Below are 26,654 nucleotides of genomic sequence, written 5' to 3'. Positions count from 1 at the left end.
TTGCAAAGGTTGAGCTGTGGACTGGATTAATGAATGAAGAGCTCACCACGGGTCAGGCTGCACAAGGCACTGATATCACAAAGTGTTTCACTCACCAATCAAGGGGAGTGAGGATGTGAGTTGAGGTGTTTGAATGGATTCGATTGACTGACATGAGAAGCACAGAAGGTGACGCCATGCACGGGACATTTTCACCCAAGGGCAATGAGATACTGATAATGTTATCTGCATTGTCACGCTGCCTTTTCATTACAGAAGGGGCATCGACTTCCTTATCTGTTTCAGAGTTTGTAGAAAACATCAACGTGGGCTGTCTGTGGAAGCTTTATCTCCAGAATAAACACCACAAACAGCCTTTAAACAACAAGCTTAAAAGTGACATAAAGAAAATCCCTCCGGTGACTGAACGTCCTCTTTTTTTGTCTGGAGTCTGAATGCTTGCAACTTGTTTTTTTCTTCTTCTTCTCTTTTTCCCTTTGAGTCAGTTTGGGAAGTCTTTCCAGCAGCCCATCTCATCTAACCATTCCATTTTTGACAGGAAAAATAAAAAAAGAATTTTATGATCACCACGCTAGCAAGTCCGATGCCTAAATCAGAAACAACCGCTGGCAGCAAGGGAGCTGAAGTGACGCAAAACCTCTGCAGCAACAACAAATCAACCCAGCAATAAAAAACGACAGCTGAACACCCCTGTGCTAGACTCAGGCGCTACCATCCAGAAGAAGAAAAGAGGCTAAATACCCAACAAATTGCCAAAAGAGATCACTAAAAAGTGAAATCAGAAGGGAATGTCTTGTCCCAGTATGTGGCGCTTGCATGACTAGCATTCAATTGTTTTTGTGTAGCTGTAGGTGTGTGCATTTACACTTATGTATGTTGCACCACAAGGTAGTGATCCATTTTTAGCAAGCAATGTCCCCGTTCTGTCCTTGCGTCCACACCAAGTCATCTATTACCGTTAATACACACACACACACACACACCCAGGGAGTCTACGCATTAGCCACGACGCTTGCCGACCTCTGCCCGTCCTTCAGTGACGCAGCGAAACTATTACAGATGCTCCGCTTTATTGTCCCTGCCATGTGATTAATGTGGAGGGTGGAGGGACGTGAGGAGGAGGCGCAATGAGAAGAACTGTCGAGAGAGAAGGAGGTGGAGGAGAAGAAAAGAATGAAAAGAGGCAGTGAAGAACAATAAGAGAGGAAGAAGGAGTGTGCATGCACTCCTAAATGAAGCAAAACTAGATACACAGCCATCTTTTGAATTTACAGTGAATGTAAAATACATGCTGAAATATATAGAGTGTATCTGTACATATATCTTGTTGAGATCAGAAAAGATTGGGCAGAGTGGTTTCAGATCATAGAAAACCAACAATGACTCCAAAATAAGTTTCTACAACAAAATGTTGTAGAAACTAATACTGATTAGGTATTCAAAAAATGCCATTTTTTGAATACCTATCAGCATTAGAAAAATCAGCATTAATCAGCATTAGAAAAACACACTGTGTTCCACTCCTGTCAGGAAATTGAGGCTGCACTTCACACAGTCTCAGCAAAATCAGCCAATAACAGACTGGACAAACCTGGCCTGGTTCAGTGACTCTCATTTCTTCAGCGTCCGATGTAAATATCAAAGCATTGATCCCATTTTTTCAGGATAATGGGGATATTCTCTTTGCACACTTTAAGCCTCCTAATATCAGCTGTTGCTGGCTATGTTCACCCTTTTATGACCACAGACTTCTGAAAAGTTGCCATGTCACAAAGGCCAACTCAGCACAAACTGGTTTCTTGAAATGAACGATTCGTGTAGCTTCCAGAGTTACAACATTTCAGTTTGATAGAAAATGTTTCGGATATGCTAGAAAGGGATATTTGGATCATGGATGTGCAGCTGACAAATCTGCATTAACTGCCATCATATCAATATGGACCAAAACCTCTGGGTAAGTTTCCAACACCTAGTTGAATTCCCCTTGAATATGAGCATCCAATCTCATGTTTGGATGCTCATGGGGTGCCTAAAAAGTATCCAGATAAGTAATAAGGAGCCAATAAATTATATAATTATACTAACTGAAATCAAAACAGCACAAGATCTACCGAGAAATAGAATGACTTCTCAAGTGCAACACTAATATTACACAACAAAAGTAAATTCACTGTACGGAGTAAAAGCATCTTCATAAAATGTTTGTCCTGTACCTTGTTCAGTCTTAAGTAGGTTTAAATATGCAACTAACACATTTCATAACATGGGTTTAAAATGTAGAAGCTGCAACTTGTTAAAATCTGTAGTTAGGAAGGTTGCACTGTGACCATGATGCTTGCTATTCAAATATAGCTGGTAATCTAGCACTGACTATGAGTTTTACTATCCTTTTGTCTTGAAAATAAAAACGACATGTGATTTAAATAAAATATATACTTACACTTCTATTAAAAAAACACTTCATTTTTTATTCCTTTCTCCCCTTAATCTTCTAAAAACTATTTTTTAGATAGTGAATAGAGAAAAAAGACAGACATGAAATATTTTCAGTTTAATAAAAACATTTGAGCAAAGAAAGTCTTAGCAAAATGCTCCAAAAACAGGACAAAGGATAAAGTAGAAAGAAATAGACTGGAAGAGGAGGGAAGAAGACGGCAACAGAACCTCTTTGCTCACTCATCCGTCATGCTTTCAGGTTGTAATTGAAGCATTTGTATCTGTGCCGTCGCAGATGTGATTAATCGAACAGATTAGCTGGAAGCAGAGAGAGAATGGTGTCAGGCTTGCGCCATCTCCTCTGCAAACATTACCCTTGGATCCTTGTTTCAGAGACCTGCATTTGCATAAAACACGACTCGGAGGACACGTCAGCCACAACTAGCGCTGGAATCAGTCTCTGCTGAAGCAGCCGTGAGGAGGGATTCCTTTTCCTGCTTCATAATTTCCCTCTGCAAGCGTTTCCAGATGAGTGATGAGGAAAGGAATATGTTTTAAGCTTGCCTTTGGTGGTCTTTAGTCTGGTAAATCCATCTCCGACTGTCCTTCATACTCTTTGTTCTTGTCCTCCATCTCCCTCTCGTGTCAATTCAAGTCATTTGAAGCTTTTAAAGATGTTTCAGGAGAAACGTTTCAACACTCAGTGGAGTCTGTGAAACTGACATTTTTTAAAAGTTCTTGAAAAAACTTCTAAAGAGATGACTGTCGTTTTGTTTGAACCGCTGACATACTTATCTGACTCTTTTTTTGATTAGTGAATATATGATAGGCAATAATGACTAGGATGCATTCAGACAGACAGTATTCTGTTTTTTGAATTTAATTTGACTTTATCTGCAGCTCAACAGACTCAATTCTCAATCAGTGTGGGACAATGATGCATTTTCATTGTTGCTGAGAATTTGGAGACAGGTTAAGATTCATGTGCTGCAATTTAATTAAATTATTAGTAATATGTTTCGGATCACCGTCCCGTTGAAAGAACTAACATTTAAAATTGTGTTTTTAATTGTTTAACCTGCTCTACAAGAGAAACAAGCCCACAGCATAACAAATCCTCCAACTGTGATGATTAATCTGAATGTAATATGGGCAGATTTAGATGAAGAGATATTTTTTAATTTATGAACTAATGAACACATATGTCTTAGGTACGTCCTATTGCCTTTCCCCAGGGAGAGAAAGAGAGAAGCTTGAGAAATGGGCCATTGTGTCAAGTAATTTTATTCCCCAGGCAAACAAGAAGTCAAATATTATTAATCCTAAATTCCCAAAGAATCTAATTACCTTAAATGTGACATATAAATTGCACAATCGTTCAAGAAGATGCACTTTATAAGAATTGTTAGCAAATAGGTGACACAAATTTACAACATGAAGAGGACATGTTGAAAATTTTTTATTTTTTTTATAAGAAAATGCAAAGAGACTGCAACGATGTGATTATTATGAACTTAATGCGAGATGGGAACCATCTGAAAATAGGTGGACTGGATGAAGCGATTCCACGGCCATAAATGCAGATTAACCTGTGTCATTAAGGTTCATTCATTCTGGTGTCAAAGCAAATTTAATTAGTGAGATGAATGTCACTGAAACCACAAGATGCATCAGAGGGGGGATGAAGTCCTGGAATGCTTATGGAGTTTCCAAGAATGCCTGTTCTACAGCTCAGGAGATGTTTCTGAGTAGCTGACGCGAATCAAAGCTCAGATCTCTACACTTGGTTATAATGTATTGCTCCATGCATCATTCCCAGCTTTTCCTGTTCTCTCTTTTGGTTTCCTTTGGAGTCTCTGCCTGCATGAAAAGGAGCTGAGTTAATGTCTCTGGCTCATCAAGCCGCTGACCTGGAATGATTATCCACATGATCTGCTGCGCTGTTCTTTTTCTCTCCTCTCCCGTCTTTCTGTTCCCCCATCAGATCTGAACAACATCCAGGGACGCCACAATCCTTTCAGTTGCATGTACGAAACCGTAATTCCAAATTTAACATCAATTTAGTGCTCACTGAAGCTTGAAGCAGCTGAAGTGGAGTTTACGTTTTTGCCTCTATTTTCTGAAAAAAAAAAAATCAATTTTACAAAGATGAGTCAAAGCAGAAACATGTAAAGTCATCTATCCGTCATCTCTACAGGGTTTGTTAAGGGGGTGTTGAGAATAAATAATTGTGTTTTTCTTCTATCTCTTTGTGCTAGTTCAACGCTAAGAAATGACGTGTTAGGAAACACCCTCAAAGCTAGGGTTACAGGATATGACACACTAGGGAACACCCTCCTTAGGGCACAGCTTAGATAGAGGCTAACAAATGGGATTACCTACTGTTGCTTGGTGCCATTAGCATGAGACATAGACCAGCTGTATTTTGGTATTAATAAATGGAGTTCATGAATTCTACTTACTGTCTCTTCTTCAACCTCATACATCAAGAACTTAGCCTGGAAAAAGGATAATTCTTCTTAAAGTATTTATATGAATCCACTTTCCACTTCCACAATAAAAGTGTGTACAACCTACAAGATTAATAAAGTTAACAACTTTTAATCACGAAGCTGATACAAAAGTCTTCTACTAGGGAATTTGTTTGATGGTCACAGGGTGGCTTTAAAACGTTAACGTAAGATGCCAGGTAAAAGGCTAATGCCAGAAAGATATCTCACAAGAACTCAATTTAGTGGCTGATTAAGTTCCTGAAAAAAATGCCATCCGTTGATTTAATGTTGTGTTATAAGAGCTGGTGAAGAATCCTGCTGAAAGATCAAACCGTCAATTCAGGATTTCATATAAACTCGTTATTGTCAATTTTAAAAATTGTGAGTCCCAAGTAAAAGTGTGCAACCAGCATTTCTTTGCACCACAATCTCATCACTTGCAGGAGATTCTGATGCAAAGAATCTCTGATTGAGAAAGAGTAGTTTTCTCAATCACTGAGAAAGTAGTTTTCTCAATCATCAAGAAAAAAAAAACATTCAAGTTGAGAGGTTCAGAACTGAGATAGTCCCGGTGCAGAGCTTGTTCAACATTCACAGTTGGTTGCTGTGAGTTCACTTCCTCACACTAAGACGTTAAACTGATATGCATCCGTGGATGCAATTCAAGACGTTTTGAAGAATAAGGTGAAAGATTCCAATTTTAAGAGACTCACCTATTACATTTGTATAAACCTTAGCATAAGTTCATGTTTCTTACTTTTACAAGACACTGTCAGGATTGAAATGGATGTGAGAGGTTTCATTATATAGGAAAGTTATTTGGGTAAAACTGAAAGTAGAATAAAGAGCAGTGCAGAAAGAGTTCCTGATAACAGCAATACCCTCTGCAACAGTTAAACACTTGTTTCATTTGGAGACCACAAGAGTGTTTCACACCAGTTGACTGCCGACCTGTCAGTCTGGAGGCTGATTTCACTCCCAGCGCTCGGCAAGCCTCTTAATCTCTGCGCGCTCTTATCTGCCTTTGTTCTCCGAGCTGCCGAACAGCCGGAGAGATCAAGGCAGTTTGAGCAAACCAGCATGTACAGCATCCCCCCACCTAATCGCAGCTAACAAGACGATTATAGCCGATCAATCAGGAAGTCAGGTTCCCTAATGAGAGGCTGTCATTTTCAAACACTGCTATGGCATCTGTGGTCACTTTCCACCGACCACTTCCTTAAAACCACAGCTCTTTTCGCAGAGAAATGTGAGCTGAAAACAGAGCCTGATACAGGAGACAGAGTTTCTCCAGATTGTTCCAGTTTCTCACGTGGGAAAGGAGAAAGTCAGTGAGGACAGTCATCTGCCTGGAGGAGCTTAAACATGCTCAAGTCTCATTTGTGAAGTAAAAGTCAGATGTGAATCTTGAAACACTTGAAACTAGGGGGTGGACGCTGTCAACTTAAAATTTTATCGCCACATTTTGTATTAGTACTATAATAACGATAAAAATGATTATGAAAAACTATTTATTACACCTTTTTAGATATCTGTATGGTTATGAGTGTATTACACAGCAAACAAAGTGCCAAAAGAACACAAATATTTCTTTTGAATAATATTCTTATTTAAAATTGGCTTCTTCAGGACATCCCTTACCTTTTTTGAAGTGTGCTTTGTATCACTAAACTGCATACAGTAACCACTTTTGATCATATTTTCAAATTTACTGAGATTTATTAACGAGCTTGTGAAACAAACAGCGGCAAAAATAGTAAAAACAAAATTTCTGATAATAAAATGCAGGTCATTTCTGGTTGAACTGGTACATTGCATATCACATGCACAGACAAACATTAGAAATTGGGTAAAATTCAAAACCTCAATGAAATCCACACATCCAGGAAGCAATATTTTCTCAACAGCTGAGAGTTCAGACCCTGTGGACGAAACAAAGTGTTGAACAAGGGGTTGATTTTTACCAGGTCAGTTTTGAGGTGGTAATTCAGACATTTGAATCAGATATGTTCGTCTTTCTCTCAAAGAGTGATTAAATGCAGCCGTTTATGCTGTAATCTATGACAGTATTCCTTTTAATATCCAGTAGATAATTCTCATAAAGTTATGTATTCTAGTTAAAACCTGTCCTGGTGTTAAAATGCACATTTGTATTCCGGGCATTGCCAGCAATTATAGCACTGATTCTGCAAGTAAAGACAGTTGTGATTGAAGTGGAGGTGGGAGGCAGTCATGTTCGACTTCTCTTTGATTCCTGAAGAAGATCACTCTCTCGTTCAGTAGGGAGAGCTTGTCTGCATTAAACACGCGAGCTGCTGCCAGGCGGCCCGATCTGTCAAGGAAGAGCAGCGTTATTGATCTGATCCCTGCACAGTTGCTTTGCACTCCCAGCAGGGGGGGGTGTCACTCTGCCTCCACTCGAAGAGGGGGCCGTGCTGCCTTTTTGTTCTCTCGGGGCTGCAGTATCTGTTCCTTTGACGTCCTCTTGCTCCGTCTTTCTAATTAGACAGCCTTCTGAACCAGACAGCCTCAGTCCGACTTCTCCTGCTCCGGTCCGTTCTCTCTCTCTCTGGACTATCAGTGCCACTAACAAATCAATGAAGCAGCAGGGTGGAAACCACAGAAATCAGCACAACGGGGACCACTTCATCTGCTGCAGCTACCTGCATCGCAGCGACAGGCTCACGTTCAACACTGAAATACGAGCTGAGGTGCAGCAGTGGATTTATGTCAAGGCAGGGACAGCGGCACCGAAGCATGAATTCTGAATTACATATCTGCCAATTCAAGCCAAGCCATCAGAAGCAGACACATTTTATCTGGTCTGACAGTCTCCCAAAAAAAAAAAAGCTCCACTGTTCCTTCCAGAAATCAGACCATGTTGTCTGTTCTTTTGATTTCTCTTCAAGCACTCGCTGCTGCAGAGTGCACTTTGCAGGTGGGTGCATTAAACGCTCGAGGACATCGTTCAGTCAGGTCTTTTAGATTTCCCACAATATGCAGACAAACTGTTGATGTTACAACAACAGTAAATAAATCCTCCATGGGGAACTCTTCAGGTAAATTCACAATCCAAATCCATCATGCTGACGTACTGATTCTGTCTGTAAATCACTCCTAACCTGGCAGAGTCACCATGAGACTTCCCATAAATAATAAATCCATCGAAAAGAAAATAATGAGCTGTTACTGTCAATGTCTGTCACAATTGCAAACCATTTTTCTGTAAATCTACCAAGATGATGCTCTTAAAGGGACAATATTATGTGTTTTCCACGCACCAAGTGCCATTTTATAACATAATCAAGTAACTTTTATAACAACTTCAGTTATTATGAAAATCCCGTGTATCAAATATGTCTCTTTAAAACTTCTGCTCTTTCTGAAACTCCAGCTTCAGAAAGTCATTACAACACCACTCCTCTATTAACCCTTTATTTACATTTTTACCAGCATTTCACTGAGAAGTAGGTCCTATAATGAGTTTCCTGGATGCACACTTCTACCAGGTCTATGCTAATTGCTGCTGGCTAGTTTGAAGGAGCTGATTGGGGGATGCTTGGAAACTGCAGCACAGAGGAGGAGCTGCATCGCAAAGGCAGGTTTAGGTCCAACCAGGCATTTTGGGCAGCTGAGTGGTTGCCACAGGAGATTAAAGGATTTCTCAACCAAGCATGAAAGAATCAAATCATCACTCCGGGTATGTTTTTGATGAGGGAATAACATTATAGCATGATGTAACACTAAACGGATTTTACATAATACTTCCCCTTTAGAGCATTGACCTGAGCACAGCAGCAGAACCATGTAGGAGTCTGAACTGGATCAGTGTCACTGCTAGTCTCCACAAGATGAAGGTTAAACGTGATTGTTGCCAACTTTGGTCCCCACACGGTCAAACTGAAGTTCAAGCCCTGCTCAGAATGGACAAATAACCCAATACCGACCAACCTCTGGCTTCTGTCTGCAGAGAGAAATGGTACATTAGCATTCATCTCCAATTCAAATGAGTCTGCAGCCGTAATGGGTATTTATTGGCCCAAGCTGCAATCTGCACAAACTGAACATCCCTGTTTCCTGGAAAGACGGGAAACAAGCACAACACAACAGATTGTTTGAATTCTGTGAGATATTTTTATATTTATGCAGAAGATGGAACATGAATTTCAGAGATTTGGAAAGGGACAATTTTGGGAGGCATTTTAATAAGGTGCAATAGAAAAAATAAATCTCTTCATAAATCTGAACTGTAAAACAGTTTTACATGATCAACTTGAACCAAATAGTAATTAAAAGTACAGTTTAAAACTAGATCAAAGCAAAACTAAGCTAATCAAAAACATGTCATGAACATGTGTAAACATGTGGTTATTAGGAGGGTGAATTACTTCTTTATAACAGTTTTTCCAAGTGAACATGGCTGTACTAGTTGGGGGCAAGATAACCAGGTGAGCATGCAATATTCTGCTGCTGTCGCTTTCAAAGATAAAATAAAATGATTTTTTTCTGTATTCCTGTGTTTAAAACCCGAATCCCAAAATAATGTAGGGGAAAGTTCACCCTCTGGAATTTCTATTGGCTCTTTATCTTGTAAAATTTAATTTCACCTGAAAAGTATGATTAAAAACAAATATGCAACATACACATAACTGCAGACTGCACTGTCATTTTTGTGAAATATAGATGATGTTTGTGAAAAATAAAGTACATTTCTTTACCCTAGAGCCATAGTCAACACACTAAAACTCTATATTTTATTTGCCTTGCCTGTATGCTATACTTTCATGAAATAATTTATCTTGACATTAAAGTGCTCTTATAGATTTCTGCTCTACATCTGATGAAAATAGCATGACGTCACAATTAATTAGTGTGTTTTATACCGTTCCACAAATACAGTTGTTGTGCTACTTTTATTTATTTATGTTCCTTTTAATGTTCTTATGAGTGCACTCTTATTGCTGTTGTGCAGCATTTTAGTGCATTTTTGTTTCTGAATGCTATGCTGACTATGGATAGTCATTATACATTGTCTCACTATGTATACTTATTATAACTATACTATAAAAGCTGCCAATGTTATAATTTTTTTTAAATTTTGTACTTTTTATATATAAATGAACTGTTGGTGTCCCTAATTTTTTGATGTGTTATTCTAAATATAATTAAAACAATTTTTTTTTTATATTTTGTGACATACTTTGAATTCATATTCCTCCCTCTGTTATGCACAATAAATACACCATGAAGAGTTCATCTCAGTAGCAATTTAATCAAAGCTTCAGCCAGCCCAGAGTACTTATTAAAAAGCCAGCTCTTCTTAGTTGAAGTTTATTACTTCACCCTTCACTACTACATTTCATTTCACCGCTGCAGATTTGACCTGAAATTGGTTCAAGTCCCCTGTCACTGTCTTTTTTAAAGCCTCAAACAGTCAAAAGGAGGAGCAGGAGTTGCTCTTTCTCTGAAGACTACTTCAATTACACAATGCTGAAGGGTCATCATTGAGATTCCAATGAAAACTGAGAGTGATTGCCTCCTCCAGCAGTGAGGAGGGGAAGGATCAGGCAGCTTAAACACTTGTTGGAGGTGTTTATTTTCCAGGAAAACATGCCTTCCCTTCCTCCTCTGCTCTTTTTTTTTTTTTTTTTTTGCACATTTGACAGCTTCTGCATGCTTGGGCTTTGATGCCCCCAAACTGCTGGTTTCTATATGCTGCGGTGAAGCTTTCCTTTGAGCTGAAACCTGACTGATAGTCATCCCTAATGGATCACATTAGACTCACATTAGAAGGACTGGCCTGGGAGGTTAATTAAGAACGTGATGCCGAACAACTGTCTGTCTTTCTCTCCCTCACTGTGTCAGACTCAGGGTTTTCACCATCACCAGATTTATTTCACAGCTCCACAGTAACGATTACTGCTCTACATCTTATTGAGGATGCTCATCATTTTTATATCAGATCATCGTCATAGTCTCTCTTTTTTTAATTCTTTTTTTATATTAAAATACGCTTGAAATAGAGTGAAAAGACCAGAGGAGCTGAATTTGACAAATGTTTTGACTGATGAATTTTTCCAACTCCATGAAATTATGCAAAGTCCTGCTTCAAATGCAAATACCCTCAATCCTCCATGTGTTTTCGGAGTTTCTTGGAGCCCTGGTTTCAAACAGTTTACATGGAGAAGTTGAAAAGCTTCTTACTGTTTGCTCATGTCGGTTTTGCATTGCAAACTGCTGGAAGAGGAGGACTGTGATGGCATTCTCTGCTGCTGCCAGGGCAACATTATGTTTATATTTCTTAAAAAAAATATTTTTTTCAGCATGAAAACTGAAAATTGACATAAAAAAAGGAAGAAAGTGTGTCAAAAAGGGATGAGAATTTATTTTCATTTTTATGGCGTACAATAAATGTCAAATTTGGCTGTAAATAAAAAATAAATAGCCCTAATCCTGCAGAGGAACATGACACAACCCCACTTGGTTAACAAAATATTATACAAGAATCAAACCTTAACTCACCTATTTATTAATATGAGCTTAGCAATCAAATTGTAGAGAATTTGTCAACAACCAAAATGTTGTCAGCTGTGAAGTCACTCACATGTTGACCTCATCTGAACAGACAAATACTCTTATTATGTAACACAGCCACAGCCTGGATTCACCTCCTGCTTTCATCATCAACCACAAAAAAGAGAAAGAAAAAAAACAACAAACGTGCCAGATGTTTGTCGGATCCAAGCCTGCGGTCCCACTGCTCCTACTGTTGAAACGAGAGTCGAGAGACCCTGAGACAGACGTAAAAACAGACTGAGAGGCTTTTTTTGTCTGATTCTCCCTGAAAGTACAGCGGCAGTCGGACTGTTTAATCCACCACTTCACCTGCCGTCAGGGCTCATGGGATTGGGAATGACAAAAATGGGATTAAGGATTAATAGATTTTTATATTATCATATTTCTCACCCCTGCTGACTCTCTCCCTCGATGCCTCTTGAGCTCTTCATGTTTATTTTATGGGAAGATGTCAAACTCTGCTTTTAATTATTATGAAGTCAAGTTCCTTTGACTTCAGTAAATGGCAATTTAAAGTAGGGCTGAATAAATTAAGTCATATCACAATGGAGATTATTGCTTCCAACACTCTCTGTTGTCTACCATGGAGTCTTAAGGCCATGCTAAGAAAATGAAGAAAAAAAAATTATTAGAATAAAGTGATAAAATTCTAAACATTTATAGTATTGCTGTTTAACAATCAGCAGCTTTAGCTCTGAAATACTTTTCTGGTCAAAGCTGAAATCAATAAATTCTAGAATTTTGTTAAAAGACAAATGGGGTGTTTTAAATAATTTTTGGGTTTACCGTCTCATCTAATGAAAAGCTGCTTAAAACTACAGCAACTAGCCAATTCAAACTTGGATTAAATTTTGAATCCTAGATTTTCTGAAACATAATTTTCTGGTTTGCAGAAGCATTTGTCAAAAAATGTTGTTCTTGTGAATCTTGTTTTGCATGTTACATCACACCCACAGTTGTTTGATCAAAAGCTTAAATCAAATTGAAGTTCACTCAACCAGTAAAATGATGGAGGATGAAGTCTAAATGCATGGATATGATAATATTAAATGACACAGTCAACCAAGATATAATCCCACCTTAATCCCAATTCTTAAATGGGTCTTCCTAATTTAGCTGTCACCTTCCTGGGCTTCTGGATACTGTGTCCTCAAAAATCATGAAAACTGATACGTGATGCTCGCACACGAGGTGTCAGACTGAATTGAGCAGCTTAAGTTAAATCAAATGCGAATACATTTGCCCCTTTGACAGCAAATTACACAACAGCACTTAGAAATGCAAGCATGCTCACCGGCTCTGAAGACACAAATCTCGCTCTCCCTTTGACACAAACACAAATCCAAGCTGCATGGATTTTTTTTGTTGTTTGTTTTAAAGTGCAGGTGCATTGTTCCTTCTCTTGTGGTTGAGGTTTTTCTTTTCTTTGCCCTGCACCCCACAATGTCTGCCAGCTTCACAATCAGCAAGCGCATCAATATTCCCTGCAGACCTGACAGCTTTACTCCTTATTCGATACAGCCGCCTGCACTGATAAAACCAACCAGCCAAACGGAATCCACAGATTAAATACTGCAGTCAAAACAAAGTAAAAGAAATGACAATGGATTTAGAAAATGAAAATCCTCTAAAGATAAGGGGGCAGAGGTCAATGTGTTTATATGCATCTACACTACTATAATGAAATTTAATAACTATGGTGTCCAAGCTTTTAATGAAACTTGATGTTATCTGATTTAAAGTTCTTGAGCGTTTTGACAGTCAATGAAAGTTATTGCTTCCAAAACTGAGAAAGCTGAAGATGGCTTATGTGACGTATAGCATATCAATGATCAGAGAAGTGACTGAAAATAAAATCTCAGTTTTTTACATTCATCAGATGCTTCTTGAGCCTTCATAATGTTTTATTACTGTTTAAATTTGTATTTTTGTTTTTATAGCTGCTGGTTGCTTGGATTCTCCAAACAATCAATAAAAAAATCCAAATTGCAAAATAAGATCAATGTTTACAACTATAATGTTTCATCTACTAAGAGTGTTTATGCACTATACTGCACTTTGAATTATTCATTTACATTTTTATTGAGCGTCTTTGTGTCTTTATATTTAAAGTGCAGCACTGGAGAGGCATTACTGATTGAACAGTTCATTCTTTTTTAATTACAGTATAGCTTTTCCAATTCCTTATTCTGTTAATGGGAGTCCATTAATTAGCTAGGCTTGCAGATAATAAATATTAGATGATCATATTATTTAATATTTTAATAGGATATATTTTAAAACGTTTGAGAATGGCCTTTTCAAATAAAAAAATACCTCTGGGTAGACTTTTGCTGCACTTCTACAACAAGAAGGTTTTTTTTGTATATGTTTTGTATGTTTGTGAATTCACAACAAGCTCTTTGCAGCGAAACTCGGCTCAGCCTTCAGTCGGCGCTCCGCCTATGAAACATTGATGACTCCTTTCTCTACAAGACAATAATAAGTACTCCACAAAGCCAGGATCAAGCGAGGACCTGAATGTTTTCAGATGATTTGAGCGTGGAGAAGAAGAGAGAATTTTTTTTTCTTCTCTGTTTCACATGACTAAACAAACACCTCATGAATTAAACTGATTCTTTGTTTCAGGCAACCAAACTCCACAGGATGAAATCAAAAATTTAAATGAAGTCCAACTGATTTCTCAGTTGACACACAGGAGGAACAGTCCTGTCCTTGGAGGAAAAGTCAGAAGCGTTTACCTTCATGTGTCGTCGTCTCCGTCTGAAGCGCAGCAGCTCCTTGTGCTGGCGGGCGATAAAGTTCACGGCGGCGTATTCCAACAGGGCCGAAAAGACAAACAGCAGACAGACTGCCATCCAGATATCAATGGCCTTCACATAGGACACCTGAAGGCAGTCAAGAAAAAAACAAACAAAAACAAACATCAGATATACTGAATTAGAATAAATAAACAGAGCCTTGTGTCTGGGTTTTTGCTTCGAGGCCTTTTGGCTCTGCTTTTTTTGGTTCACTACCTGTTTTTCAATCATGAAATATTGTAGTTGGACAGATAGGAGCTAAACGAAGTCTGTCTGGCTTATTCTCTAATTAATTTACACCCTGTCTTGTCATTTTACCTCTTTATCTCTACACTGATCACTTTGTGTAGCCCTGAGTCAAACACAAAGAAAACACAATCACCTGTATAAAATCTAATTAAATTATGACTTTGGATCTTTTGCACACACACAGTCTGGAAGTTCACCTTGTGACACTGATAGGAAAACATTTATCTTTGAACAGCTGATGAACACCTTGGCTTGACAACCATTCAGGCATAAAGCAGCAACGTAAAGGGAAATAGGCCATTTTCATTGGACTTACTCTCACTAACAGTAAAGAATGTAAAAAAAAATTAACCTTTTTATACAGTATTGAGAACATTGCTTCAGTCTGCAGTGATGAAGAAGGAGCTAACTGAAAAGCAAATGTCTCTATTTACTGAGATCTTGGGATAGAGCCACTGCCTTTCTGCATCAAAAAGGAGCCAGCAAAGATGGTTGAGTCATTTGATTCATTTGGACATTTTTCTGTTTGGAGGTTTTCCAGGCATGTCACACTGGGAAGAGAACCAGAGGAAATCTTTACACCCGTAAGTCTGGTAGACTTGGATCGACTGGTGACCAAAACTGCAACAATTGTTAAATTTTCAGATGGTTCACATCTTGCTTTTGGAGCAGTTTCTGGTCCACTTGCCTCCAAATAGATATTTGCACTGTGCGAAAATTCACTTTAATCGGATCAGAGTTAGCTATTTTTTTGTCCACATCAGAGCTTGATTGCGCATTCACGCCTCCTCCAATAAACCAAACTTTCTAAACAAACAAACTGGAGTTCAATTAAAGCAAACTAAACAGAGCAGTAGTGAATGGGCCCAGAAGCATTTATCTAGAACTTTGTGGACAATCTATAGATCTCTCATGAGAAACAGGATGATGTTGCTGGGGAGAGGATTCTCTAGTTTCCCTTCCGAATTCGTCTCTTTCATGACCTAATCTCAGATAAGCAGAACGCAGCAGGTTCCTCTGCTGTTTGGTGAAATCCTTAAAAATAAAACCTGCCCACCTTTCTTGTAAATGTTCTTCTCATCCACCTCCATTTCCCTCCAGCCTGACATGATGCAGTATGTCATGTGTAGGTGTGTTTGATAGCAGTCGCACTGATTTGCCTGCGAGTGTGTGACTGAGCCGCATGTACACTCAGCTGTGGTGCGTGATTATTACTATGACAGCTGAACTGCAGAGGAATCACGGTTCACTAGTTTGGTTTCCAGTGCGCTCCAAATGTAAACAAACTTAGACTGAATGCATTTGAATTACAGCTTCCCTGGAATCATACAGGCTCATATTTGCTCCACTTCCATTTGAAAAGACAGAGGGGCTTCAAAATTGTTTTTGTTTATTTGATGATTTCCATTTTCCCTTCACTGTAACTTAGCAAGTGTGTTTTCTGTCATCCCCTTTTGATTCAGTTAATATCACTCCACGCATCACTAAGTGTCTGAACAGGCATAGAAATTTGTCTGATTCTCTGCACCTTGGGCAGCGAGGCTCTGGAGCCTGAGCTCTGCGTGGTCATGGTCAGCACTGTGGTGATTCCCAGACCAACGCGGGCAGGCGCTGCGTCCATGTTGATCCAGAAGGAGACCCAGGACAGGATGACGATGAGCAGCGATGGGATGTACATCTGGATCAGGTAATAACCCATCTGACGCTCCAGGTGGAAACGAGCCTCAATGCAGGTGAATTTACCTGAAACAGAAGGACACAGACTATTAAATGGAGGCTGAAAAATTGGGAGATTTGGAATACATCTTAGTCTTCTGGCTGTGCATGCCAGGAGATAAATGATTAGTATGAACAACTGGTCAGAAACCAATCTGTGACTGAAATCAGGACATGTCATACGCATATGGGTGAGTTATGTGATGATTTAATTCTTTGATATTGAATAGTTTAGTCACACTAAATTAATCAATTTTGAATGTCTTTATTTCCAATGTATTGTCACATTTTAATTATGTGATAATACATAATTAAAATGGGTTAGGGTAGGGCTGTATATTTCCTTTAGATTGGGGTTACATAAGATGAGTGTATTATTTCAGTAGAAACACAAAAGGTGTTTTGTGTTTTGTGAGAGCCACAGGCACTCCCAGGCCTGAGGCTGTGTGGGTTAAAGAAGTGATTGATGCTTGTGCTCGCAGCATGTTGTTGTCTCAGAGCTCATGGCGAACAAAGTCAGGAATTTCAGCTCCTCCTAATCCCTCCGTTTCTTCAGAAGCCTCAGAGTTTTGACCCAAAATACACCAACAGAATCAAGATTCCTGTTCTCTACCAAAAGAACAAAGATTTGTGTAACAGATAGTGCAGACCAAGGAGTTCTGATCTAAACGACATGAAGTCAGTATGGGATCACATACAGAAACAGGAAACTCTAAAAGCCTAACAGAAGAAACGTGAAACATTTTACCAAGACTTTTTGTTTTCAGGTTACATCAAATTGATTTTCTAAAGGCATCATATGTAAAACCATTAAATTTAATTTGATCGACAATAAACCTCTTCTAGAGTTCAACTGCCTCCACAAAAAGGAGACCAGTTAGCAACTTTTTATATTAAAACAAATCAGTTAAGACAATAAGTTGCAACAATTTTACAGTGATTACATTATTATCCAAAAATATGTTGTACACTATTTGGCATGGAATCCAAAACTCTGTCTAGTTGCAAGTCATTAAATCTGGTGGGATTTCTTAATTGCTCCACATGACAATGCTAATTACTAGTAGCAGTACGAAATGATAAAGTATTTTTTAAAATTTCAAATATTCCAAAATTAGAAATGCATGTTGTCTAACTTTTTACAGTACAATATGTGTGAGGCCAGTCCAACAGAAACCAAATGAATAGCAATTCAAATAAATATTTTATGTATTAAACCTTCACTACATTTTAAACAACCAGCAGCCATATTGGATTTTATGGATTGTAGTTGTTTTGTATATTTAGGCTTCGATCTTAAAATCCAGACTTTAAGGAATGTTCCAGTTGATTTTTCTTATTTGTGTGTGTTTATGATGTAAATCACTTGGAACTGCCTTGTTGCTGAAATGTACTATGCAAAAAAAACTTGATTGACTGATTGATGTCTAAAAACATATACTGCTTTCAAATAGCATTTCCCAACATAATTTATTTCCTGCAGATTAATTGTCCTAATTGTGTTTTAGTTTAGTTTTAAATCACTAAACATACGCTATCAGTTGAAGACTTTTTATGAGAAAATAGAAGTTTCACAGGTAAACAACGTGCATAAAGAAAATCTACAATGATATTTTAATCAACCTACACTGCAGCAGGCTTATTTACATTGCAGTGCTGTTGCAGTGCTAAAGTCCCTCAGTCTTTCTCGGTAATGTAATGAGCAATGGGTCCCATAATAAACTGCACGATAGCCAGAGAGCAAGATGGCTGACAATCCATTTAATCAAAGAGGATCAATGGAGGGTAGCCCCATCAGTTAACAGTTAACCCTTGAAGCCTGGAGAAGAAGGCAGAGGCAGAAGATTCAAGGGAAAACCAAAGAGAGAAAAGCGATGAGAGGAACAAGGAGACATTAAAAGGCAGAAGGAGCGAGGGAAGAGGAAGGAGGAGGAGAGTTCATGAGGTTGATTTATAGCTGTGATACACTTGGGAGCTTTTAAGGGCTGTCCATATTTTCCATCTGATAAGAAGATTGAAATTATTCAGCCGAGCCCATATCTCACTGTTGGTGGGCCTGTGTGTGTCTACTGAACTTCACACTGCACTCTGAACATGTCTGTGCATATTTTAAAAACCATATTTATCGTCCACAGCAGCAGAGGTATAAACACACTGTGTAAGGGCTGCTTTCTTTTTTGGAATGAGTTCAAAATCATTGTTGAGATAAAGTAGTATTTTATAAGACTAGACTGCAAAAAGGAAAAGAAAAACAACAAAACAAAACTGTTGCACAATGAGAAAATATAAGAAAATGTAAAATCCACTCAGACTCTCAGTAGTCTATCTGATCAACTTATTAAGCCTCCACCTTTGGTGCTAATGAAATCACTTTGTATTATTACTTGAAGAGAAATATATAGAATGCTGAAACATTATTACTCATAGGAAATGCAGGTCCGGATTGTACTACCAAAAGTTAAATATTTTCTAAGAAAGAAAGAATAAGTTGATTTGACTATCTTAATAATGTCCAACAGAATAAATTTGATTGTTTTTGTTTTTCATTCATAAAATTGTCCAGGTTAGTTAAGAAGTAAAACGAGTTTCTCTTTTCCATTAATGCATCAAAAACTAAAATAAAAACAACCATTTAAAATAGGATTACTAGAAAAAAGTTTAATTTTTTTAAGCACCTTAGGATAACATTATATATTTTCTGTGTGATAAAATGATTTTAAAAAAACTATTAAATGTTGGAAACAAAAACAAATGATAAAATAAGGTGAGTGTACCTCTTTATACGAATAAAAATAATAAATAATATGAAAGACACAAAGATAAATTATATTAAAATGAAATAAAGGAAGTTAGAGAAATTATATTACAATCAATTAAAATCCTAATGAACTTAAAATTTCTGGCTTTAAGAAGATGCAAAATAGAAAAACTGCAACTTGTTTACCATTAATACATTAAACCCGTCACTTTATGTCGTTTTATAATAAACTGGTTGAGTTAAACATGTGGGAAGCCATGAAATAAGCAGCTGATGTCCAGCCTGCCGAACTTGATTTGCTCTGAGTTCTGTCGGACCAGAAACCGAAGGCTCTGGTCCGAACAGTTGTAGAGAGTAATTTGTACCCATCTAATGAAAAAGAGAAGGAGTAGAGCTGATTACTCAAAACAACTCAGACTATATGCAAAAGCCTTCTTCAATCACTCACTTTTATATGGCTCTAAACTATCTTAAATCTTGTCAGCTTGTGCAAAAGCAGCACCATATGATTTGTTTCAGAAACACCTTACAAGAAAACATGTTGATGTAGTTTGTACTTCAATTCAAGAGGATGTCAAAGGAAATAGAAGTGATGCACAAGAAAAGGGATTATGTCTCTGATCTGTTTAGGTGTTAACTTTTTTTCACATCCCAAACATATTGTCAGCCACAGAACAAAAGCCCCCTGCAATGCAGCAGAAACCGTAATTAGTATTTCTAACAGGGATTTCTATATGTGTGTGTTGGGAATAATGAGGGAGATGTCACGGGAGGTGAGTGAGGGAATGGAAAGAAATAAAAAGGAAACAGTCAGTGGCAGCTTGAAGGAGAAAGATGGATGTGGGGAAAAGACTCCCTCTTTCTCAGTCACAACAGACCACAGCTAATAAATCTGAGGAAAACGACACCTTAATTCCCTCTTAATGCTTGATTAGGAAGCAGTGAGCTGAGTGCACACTCTACCCTGGACACTAACTCACACAAACATGTCATCACACACAGTGAACAGCCACTGAGGAGCAGGCCGAGGATGAGATGCAAGGGATGCAGAAGAGCAGAAAAAGGAGGGTAAACAGGAGAAATTTATGTCAGTGAAGCAGTGAAAGGAAACAGAGGAACGATTTCAGGTACACAGGAAAATCAGACTCCTCTCTGTTCTAGTAAGAGCAAACAACTCATGTCAACGTAATACTTGATAAATATCCTACCGACCGACCTTCTACTAATGAGCTCGCTCTGTCTGCCCTCTGCTCTGTATGTACTTCATCGAGTCAGTGTTGTATTGAAGGAAAACACTACAAAATACCAAAAGCTCACTATTTACCCCTGTGGCTGTGCATAAAACTGTCTTTAGGGGGACAAAAAATCAAGAATGCCAGAATCACAGAAACATTTGTAAACTTAATGTTGTGAATGAAACATTAAAACAACTAACCTGCAGGTGCAGCCCAACAAATAATCCACATACATTTCTCACACAGAAAGTTGTAAACTCAAACATTTATGTCTCATGCATTCAAGATGGAAATGCATTAAGGTTTTAAATCAGCCATTGTCTGTTTACATTTTTCTTCTTGGAATTTCTGTAATCTTTTCTAGATATCTTTCAGGGATTTATGAGCATTTTTCAAACAAAGCAAAAACAAAAATTAACCCAGAAACATTAATCCAGAAAAATGACAGTACCGTCTTCTGTTAGAAAACCAAAAATATCCAAAAGTACATTTTTAGATTTATTTGTATATTTTCTCCTATGTGTACATTTCTTGTTTTTTCAGGATATTCAAAATCCATTAAATTAAACAGTTCAGTGTAAAGAGAAGTGAAACAATGACTTCATTCCTGAACAGGCCTGACCAATGAGCTCTCTGTTTTGTCTTTGTTCGGCTGCCAGCTTTAAAACAAATTTATCTGAGAACCTGTTGGCTTTTCTATGGCGTGTCGTAGTCGTGGGCTGGACAGGCAGATGGTTTTCAGCCACATCTCATGGAGAGAGAAACAGAGTGTGGCGGCAGGCCCCCAGTCCGTCACCGTCACCGACTCCATATTCCTTTTATTTGTCTCTGTTGCAGAATTTCACTGCACTTTTTTGTTGAGAAAATTTTTAATTTTGGTCTTTTTATTTTTCCTTTCTCTTTGCTCATTCCTTTTTTAATCCATATCATCATTCAATTTTTATTTTGTAATTTATTTTACACTTGTTTTCCATTAATTTACCCACACTGAGATTAAAAAAAATGAAATTAAAAAAAAAAGATCAATTCCAACACATTTGTGTATTTCATAAAGGCAAAGAGGAGAATAGAGATATTTGAACAGAACTATCAGTAGTTTCGTGCCCCACTCACCTGTGTTGTAGTGTTTGGTGCAGTAGCGCAGATCTTTCTCCTCTTTGAGTATAAACTGAGGTAACGTCAGACCGTCGGCCACCTGCACGGCTCCCTTCTCGTCCCACTCGAAGATCAGGTCATTCATAGTGTACCCGACTGGAGAAGAGAGCAGTGGGTCAGAATGTCTGAACCATTTGGTATTTTATTTTAGAAAGAGGAGGATGATGTTGTTTCTGCACCTTGCTGAGCCACAGAGAGGCTTACCTCCTGTAGTCATAATCAATAGAAATAATGAAATCATGTTTTCTTTCCTACCAACAGGACACTCCACACCTTTTTACCAAGTGTCCACCTCAGTCTAAAGGAGAGTTTAAAGGTGACATATTACCTTTCCTTGAACAGTTTAGGATAGGACTGTGTTGATTACATTTCTTGCATGAAATCATTCTAGATAATGAGATGTTAGTTTGCTGAGTTCTGCTTATTTTGAGCTCTTTTCAGATCGAGCTGTTTTAGAGCCTCTTGTAACTTTAAGTTCAAATAAGCTGCTGCTGGCCACGCTCCCCCAACTCGACGTTTACACTCACATGTGAAAATCGTTCCAAACATTTTCAATTATACAACTGTACATTTTTCAAAAGCAGAAATCAAGCCTTCTGCACAAACAAGAATGTAACAAGTGGCTGCTAAATGATAAGTTAAATACTTGTATTTTCCAGCAGCTGACCAAATGCCCTGCAGCTTTGCTTGCGTTGTTAGTGTACATCCATTTTGTCTTTAAAATCGGGTGTTTTTTGAAACGCCACATCAAAAAATTGTTTGCTGTTTTTTTTTTTTTTAATGGTTTGGCTGTTTTTAGAAGTAATTGAGACCCAAATGGTTGTAGAAATACATGCAAAATGTCAATTTTTCTCAATAGTTCCCCTACAAGAGTCACAACCTAATATTTCTCTACCAAGGTTGAGCAGGAGGTTTAAAATCTGCTCAAATTGGGTCATTGCTACTATACAACCTTTACACTATCTTTTAGGAAAAGTATTTTAGATGTGTCCCAGAGAGAACAGAGTTCTGGGGGAGGTTTTGGCTGCAGACTCCGATTCCATGTTGTGGCTGATTAGTGTACATTCACTGGGCTCTCAGAGATATACTGACAGCCTCTCTTTGTACTTTCTCTGATTTCCATCAGCCTGTTTGGAGAAGGGAAAGACCGCAGAAAAATCTTCACCACTTCTCTCAGCCTGTCATCGCAGTGATTGACTGACTGATCCGTTTGCTTCACTGGGTGTGAATACTCACAGCTCTCCAGCTGCATGATGCAGGTCTGGACGTCCATGGGGAAGTTCTTCAGATCCATCGGACAGGCCAGGACCAAAGTTATTCTGCACACAGAAACAACCACATACAACTTAAGTGAGACAAATTATCTGAAGAATTAACTGTTTTCCTCATCCTTTCATAAAAATACCAGCACAGTAATTTAAGATAAAAAAAAATCTTTGTTTCTTTTTTGCAGATATTTTGGGAACAATTACACAGAACTTAACTGTATAGAAATAAACTACATCTTTAAAGGAAGCGCAGAAAAAAAAAACATGTAAGTTGTGGAGAAATCTCAAAAAGGAACTGGTCATTTCTAAAGTTTTCAAAAGCAACCTGGTTGTTCCCTGATGTAATTTTTAAGGACTCATAAATTAACTTGGGAAAATGTTTTAGCTGAAACATTACATGATTATAACCCGTTTTATGTTCCACAAAGTAAAGTTTTTGAAATTGTATTAATTCAGTCTTGTGGACATGAATGTGAACAGAAGGTTCTGGAAAAGATTAAAAAAGATAATCTGTAACAAGTAAAACAAAAAAATATATAAAATATAATAATTATATGACAATAGGATATATAAACTCCTTCTGAAGACTTAAAACTCTCCTGAGTTGCTTTGGTATTGGCTGACTTCCTCTTGACTTACAGACTCCAGCTGCTAGAAACTGTGTTAAAGTTATCTGAACTGTGAGAGAAAAGTTACAGCTTGTGTGTGACAAGACTATTTAAGTGTATCTATTTATAAACTTAAATAATTAATAAGTTAATTTAAATAAAATTAACTTTATTTAGCTTTAAATGAAGTTAAAATCACTTTATTTAACTTTAAATCAAGTTAAAATCACTTTATTTTTTGTGAGTCAATAGAAAGACATCGGATTGTACTTGATAATTGAGAAAAGAGTCAGTCTTGAAACCAAAGCTTCTTTATTATTTCATTATACCTGAAGATTGTCAAATAACTCATTTTGATCCATTTCAAACCCAAATTTGAACTTTGTTCTAAATAAAAGAAAATTTAGCTGAGAAAAAAAAGACTCCAGGTCTACTTTTGTGTCTGCAGAGACTTAGCCATCATGACAATTAGGAGAAGCTGAGCTGACGCCTCGTTTTCTGGTCCTTCTGTTTCTCTCCGACCGGACACCCGCTGCAACAACATCCTCATCCCGTCCAGCCGATGTACCAGATAAACTCTGCCGCGTCTGCACATCCTTACAAATCCTTGACAGGATGCTGAGTATGCTTTGCTCGCATGATGTAGTCAGCGCAGATGTCCCACTTTCTCCAAAAGACGTTCACCTTAGTGGTTTCCTATCTGCTTATTACAACACATAAATGACTAATGTCAACAGAATATGTGTCCTTATTTTAGTCTGCAACTGCTGGTAAGGTGATGGATCTCTGATTGTGTGGGTCCTCTCAGTGTTAGCATCAAAACTTTTGGAAAGTAGACGTATTGAGATGGATTTATTCATGTTTTTATGCAGAAGTTGGCCTTGTTTGCAGCTATAGAAGCACAAATAATAAAACTAATAATGTACACCTCTAATCAATAGTCATATAATCAATAATTATATAAATACACATTATTTGTCAAGTAAATTAGATATGCTTGCCTTGATGAGAGGAATTTTCAAAACAAATGGTAGAATAACTCAGTGTTTAGACTTTATCTTTAATTGGTCTCAATTTTATTCCTTCTTCGGTTCGAGAGAGGACCGATGTTCTGACCATCAGTCCCACTTCGTTAGATATTCCCACTGCAGCGCAGATAGATAGCCAAGTCTGTCAGAGTAAAACTGACGTCACGTTTGAGTAAGCAGTATGTTACGTAGCATCAATGACCGTTACCACAAGGTAGGACAAGTTCATGGGTAGCACTGAAAGTTAGGACACCTGTTAAAACACCTGTACAGAGTCAGCAGATGGAGTGAGAGAGGTGGCCGGTTGAGCCACCGTGGAAAATAACTTCCTGCTTTCTCTGGAAGAGGTCAGTTTGTCATGGGGAAAAAATGACATTTTTGCACAAGTTAAGCTGAAGGCAAAGAGCTGCCAGACAGTCAGGAAAAATGCACATTTATGCTACTTTATTTTCACGGCACGCCTCAGATTGGTTTTCCACGTGTAAGGATGGAAATATCTGGAATGGAATAACCAAAGCAGGTCTGATAGAGGAGGTAGTGTTTTCTTTTCTACATTACCATCTGCTTTTGGAGAAAATGTCGGGTAAACTCGGAGGCATTTTAGCCCAAAATAGACGATCCATTTGATCTCAGAAGTCATACACCTGAACAATCATAAATTTTCGCTTTTGATTCAGCGCTCGACTTGCACAAATTGAACAACATATCAGCTCAGCGGCTGCATCTAAACCTGGTCATCCAATCTCAGAGGGTTCACTTTCATCTCAACACAGAAAGCGGCATCAACGCTGACTTCTGTGGAGCGATACACATCAAAAACAGAGTAAAAAACATTCACATCAGCCCCGTTCTCCTGCATCCCCCAGGGATGGTTTAATATCCTTAGCTGCTTTGTCGCCTCTGAGATGAAGCTGATCAACAAAGAGGCTCATTCTGACCATGTCAAGTTTAAAAATGAGGAGCGTCGAGGAGGAGCGCGAGATGTCTCTGAGCTCTGACGATATTTATAAAGGACCAATCTTCCTGTTGCTCCTGCTGGACACGAAGGTGAAAGCCGAGGTTGATAACGGATCAGAGGCACTGCTGGAATACTAACAGGACTGAGTAGATTACCACGGCTGCTGCTGCGCTTTTTCATCTGCCCCAAGCAGCTGCAGTAAAAGCAAGTAGGAGGAAACACCGACAGGCTGAAAGGTTTGTTGGCTGAAGGAGGCTGTAACTCTTAGAGGCTTAGACAGGAAGCCACACGGAAAACGAGGAAAACCAAATAAGAGAAAACGTTCCAGTAAAACCATCTCTCCCAGGGAGTCAAATCTTTTTTCAGTCACTCCTCATTAAATTATCACAAGATAATTAAATTTCTTGGTTTGCCTCAATGCTCCTTGTTCATTTTTATTTTTTTTTTAAACAGAAGTTTCCAATCAAACTTAACCAATTTAACCTCCTTGTACAACAACAGATCTGATCATTTATTTTTGTAGAAGTATGATAAACATTCTAAACTTTTTGATATATATCCTGGATTTAAATTTAAAGAATTAAGATCCAAATAAACTACAGTAAAAAACAAGCAGACATGGCAATAAAACAGATTTTGGCAAGAAAAGTGGAAAACTGAATATGATGAGCTAAAAAAGAAAAAAGAAACAGGAAAAATACAGTAATGGTCTAATACTGAACATTTTTAATATGGTAAAATTATTTATAAAGTTGAAAAAGTCCAATTAAACAAATGAACAAATTACTATTGAACATCTAAATGGCTTTTATAAACCAAAATATAAGCTTCTTTTTGAGGACTTTAAAAAAGTCACAAAACATTAATCAATTTTAAGATGCTTACAAACAAAGTCTTTAATTGCCACAAGGAAAATTAAACAAATGCTGGAAATAATGGAAAACTGAGTTTATCTCCCAGTAGAACCAACTTTAAGTTGTTTCCCAATTTCTTCATTTTTACAATAACACGCATTAACTCATATGCTCAGCAGTTTTCTTCAATCCATTAATAAACCTGTACTACAAAATCTGAATATACTTGGCTAAATTGATCAAAATCAATTATATTTGAAAAATATAAGAAATTATATTATTTGACAAATGCCAAAATAATAAAAAATGTTCTGGTTTACATAAAACAGACTCCTGATTTTGAATAGTTTAAGCTGCCAGATACATGCTACAGTTTGACTGTCAGAGATTCTGAAATAATGAATAAGAGCAAAAGAATAAACAAAATAAGATAACCTTGAAAATATGATGGAGAAATATTTTAGCATCAGCAGTCTATTAGATATTGCCGCAGAGAAATAAGTCCCAGAGTGCAGCTTGA

At 37.8% G+C, this 26,654-nt stretch overlaps 1 protein-coding gene across 4 annotated transcripts in view; it reads right to left on the bottom strand.

Annotated features, from left to right (window-relative positions):
* LOC129360466 (glycine receptor subunit alphaZ1) overlaps positions 1-26,654 on the bottom strand; it is a 107,286-nt gene that overhangs the window by 6,967 nt on the left and 73,665 nt on the right. For all 4 annotated transcript variants that reach the window (XM_055030712.1, XM_055030713.1, XM_055030714.1 and 1 more), the window contains 4 exons: positions 22,655-22,737; positions 21,377-21,514; positions 16,083-16,297; positions 14,246-14,392 (listed from right to left, as the gene is read on the bottom strand). In XM_055030712.1, coding sequence (XP_054886687.1) covers positions 14,246-14,392; positions 16,083-16,297; positions 21,377-21,514; positions 22,655-22,737 — 583 coding nt within the window. The remainder of the gene's footprint in view (positions 1-14,245; positions 14,393-16,082; positions 16,298-21,376; positions 21,515-22,654; positions 22,738-26,654) is intronic.

This window comes from Poeciliopsis prolifica, unplaced genomic scaffold (genome assembly GCF_027474105.1).
Source record: "Poeciliopsis prolifica strain line A6 unplaced genomic scaffold, Auburn_PproV2 SCAFFOLD006, whole genome shotgun sequence".
Taxonomy (NCBI): Eukaryota; Metazoa; Chordata; class Actinopteri; order Cyprinodontiformes; family Poeciliidae; genus Poeciliopsis; species Poeciliopsis prolifica.
Note: the sequence above shows the minus strand (reverse complement) of the source record. Positions and strands in the feature narration are given on the sequence as shown.